The 2547-nt window shown below is 47.9% G+C and overlaps 1 protein-coding gene across 1 annotated transcript; it reads left to right on the forward strand.

Moving 5' to 3' along the window:
* Positions 1-4: 4 nt before the first annotated feature.
* Positions 5-2291, forward strand: FAM46A (family with sequence similarity 46, member A; the record flags this gene model as incomplete). The annotated part of the gene is made up of 2 exons (XM_009580513.1): positions 5-112; positions 1114-2291. Coding segments are annotated over 2 exons (888 nt in total), but the record flags the coding sequence as incomplete, so codon positions are not given.
* Positions 2292-2547: the final 256 nt, after the last annotated feature.

The following is a 2547-nucleotide window of genomic DNA, read 5'->3' on the forward strand; positions in this document are numbered from 1 at the left end:
CCTCAAAGGGGAAGCCGAGTTTCAGACTGTGAAGGACGTGGTCTTGGACTGCCTCTTGGATTTCTTACCCGAGGGGGTGAACAAGGAGAAGATCACGCCGCTCACCCTCAAGGTAAACCTGCCCTGTGCCCGGGCGCCCAGAGCGGGCAGGTGTCAGCGCCTGCCTGCGGGGAACGGGGCACCTTCCCCGCCGGGGGTGGGGGGGGGACGCAGCTCCACCCCACACCCCGAGACCCACAGGGACCGTGAGTGATTTTTTCACCCCGCGCTTAAAACCGAGGATTGAGTTTGCAGTAAAGCGTCCTGGCCGGGGCTCCTCAGGATTAATTAGTCTTTCCTCCCTCTCCCTCGGTTGATTGCCTGGGAGCGTTGACTTACCTGGGGCGTGTGTGTGCAAGGCGCTGCAAATCTCCCAGCTCGGCTCTGCGGCAGCTTGGTTTGCCGGACCGGGTTCCCGGGGTGGCTGGTGGGGCTTAGCTGGCTTTAGTATCTGCAAGAAGGAAACACCGTCTGCAAGGCACCCTTTCTTGTGTGCTAAATGCCCCAGTGGAGAGGCATATTCCCTCCTCTTGGAGACAGTTCGCTCGAGTTAATGAAACTGAATGCCAAATGCCTTTAAGATTTTTTAGAGGGATTTTTTGGAATATGGGACAGATTTGTGGAACCTGCACTGAAAGAGCAGGACCGAGGGGAGTGAACGCTTGCTGAATTTTTTTGTGGGAGGGAAGAGAGAAGTGGAAACCGATATAAAAGATTTCGTATCTGATTGTAGCGGTGACCTTTTGTGTGTGGGTGCATGGATATTTGTCGTGTGTGCCATGGGCTTCGTGTGTAGATGTATTTAGAAGTGATTGAAAGAAGCAGTGTTGCCATATGCTTCCCTTGCACGACACAGTCCCAGAAGGACATCCTCCCTTATCATCCCCTTGCAATGACAGCGCTCCAAGCACTTACATTAAGCATTTCTCCTCTGGTTTGTATCTGCAGGCTCCACTAAATCTTTTATGAAACGCTAGGATGGGCTGGAGGTGGGGGGGGATGTGAATGAATGCAGCGAAGGGAAATTTCTTGCATCTGTGTCTTCATTCGCTCATTTTGTCTTTCCAATTATAGGAGGCTTATGTGCAGAAAATGGTAAAAGTATGCAATGATTCAGACCGATGGAGTCTCATCTCCTTGTCCAACAACAGTGGCAAAAACGTGGAGCTGAAATTTGTGGACTCTCTGAGGCGGCAGTTTGAATTCAGTGTCGATTCCTTTCAAATCAAGCTGGACTCCCTGCTGCTTTTTTATGAGTGCTCAGAGAATCCAATGACTGAAACTTTTCACCCGACTATCATTGGTGAGAGCGTCTATGGGGATTTCCAGGAAGCCTTTGATCACCTCTGCAACAAGATCATTGCCACCAGAAACCCAGAAGAAATCAGAGGAGGTGGTCTTCTGAAGTACTGCAACCTTTTGGTAAGGGGCTTTAGGGCGGCCTCCGAATCCGAGATTAAGTCCCTGCAGAGATACATGTGTTCGAGGTTTTTCATTGACTTCTCAGACATTGGAGAACAGCAGAGAAAGCTGGAGTCCTACTTGCAGAACCACTTTGTGGGATTAGAGGACCGCAAGTATGACTATCTCATGACCCTTCACGGTGTGGTGAATGAGAGCACAGTGTGCCTGATGGGACATGAGAGGAGACAGACTCTGAATCTGATCACCATGCTGGCCATCCGGGTCCTAGCCGAGCAAAATATCATCCCCAATGTGGCCAATGTCACCTGCTATTACCAGCCAGCCCCATACGTAGCAGATGCCAACTTCAGCAATTACTATATTGCCCAGGTTCAGACGGTGTTCCCTTGCCAGCAGCACACGTACTCTACTTGGCTGCCCTGTAATTAAGGACCGAAATTAGTAGACCCGGTGGGGAGAACGTTTTCTCAGACGTAGGAAGGGGTGACGCGCCCCTTTGAAATGGGGTGTTTTGTGCAATGATGATCTGCTCTAGTTTTCAAGCTTGGGAAAAGCTTGTGGTTCTTCTAATAAATAACGGGAGCACGATCGAGAAAGAACCCCAAAATAATTGGATCCTACCCCAGAGCACAAGAGGCCTGTCATTAAAAGCAACCAGCTTCCCCTGAAATAAGTGAGGGAGGAATGCTTGATGACAATATGGGTTGGCAATATCTGCTCCCATAGCTTTGGCATAGAGAAGGTGGGAAAGCCTTATTTTCTTTTATTTTTGTTCTTACTCTAGAATGGGATCTGCAAAAGGGAGAATATGAAAGAAACAAAACAAAAAAAAACAACAAAAAGAAAAAAAATCACAAAAAACAATTCTATATATATTCAGGAATTAAAAGTTAGAGGCATAAAGCAGAGATAAGCTGAATAAAAATGTATATTGGAATTACTGCATTTGGGGCTTGCAGCAAGTGCCGTCTATGGATTGACCGTGTAGAATGTATAGCTTGCTTGACTAGAATGCTTTACCAGAAACAGCTTGCTCCAAATGAACAGTAGTGGATTGGTACAGTTATAAAAACAGAAACACGT

The sequence above is a fragment of the Fulmarus glacialis genome, unplaced genomic scaffold, assembly GCF_000690835.1.
Source record: "Fulmarus glacialis isolate BGI_N327 unplaced genomic scaffold, ASM69083v1 scaffold38950, whole genome shotgun sequence".
In the NCBI taxonomy this organism is placed as follows: domain Eukaryota; kingdom Metazoa; phylum Chordata; class Aves; order Procellariiformes; family Procellariidae; genus Fulmarus; species Fulmarus glacialis.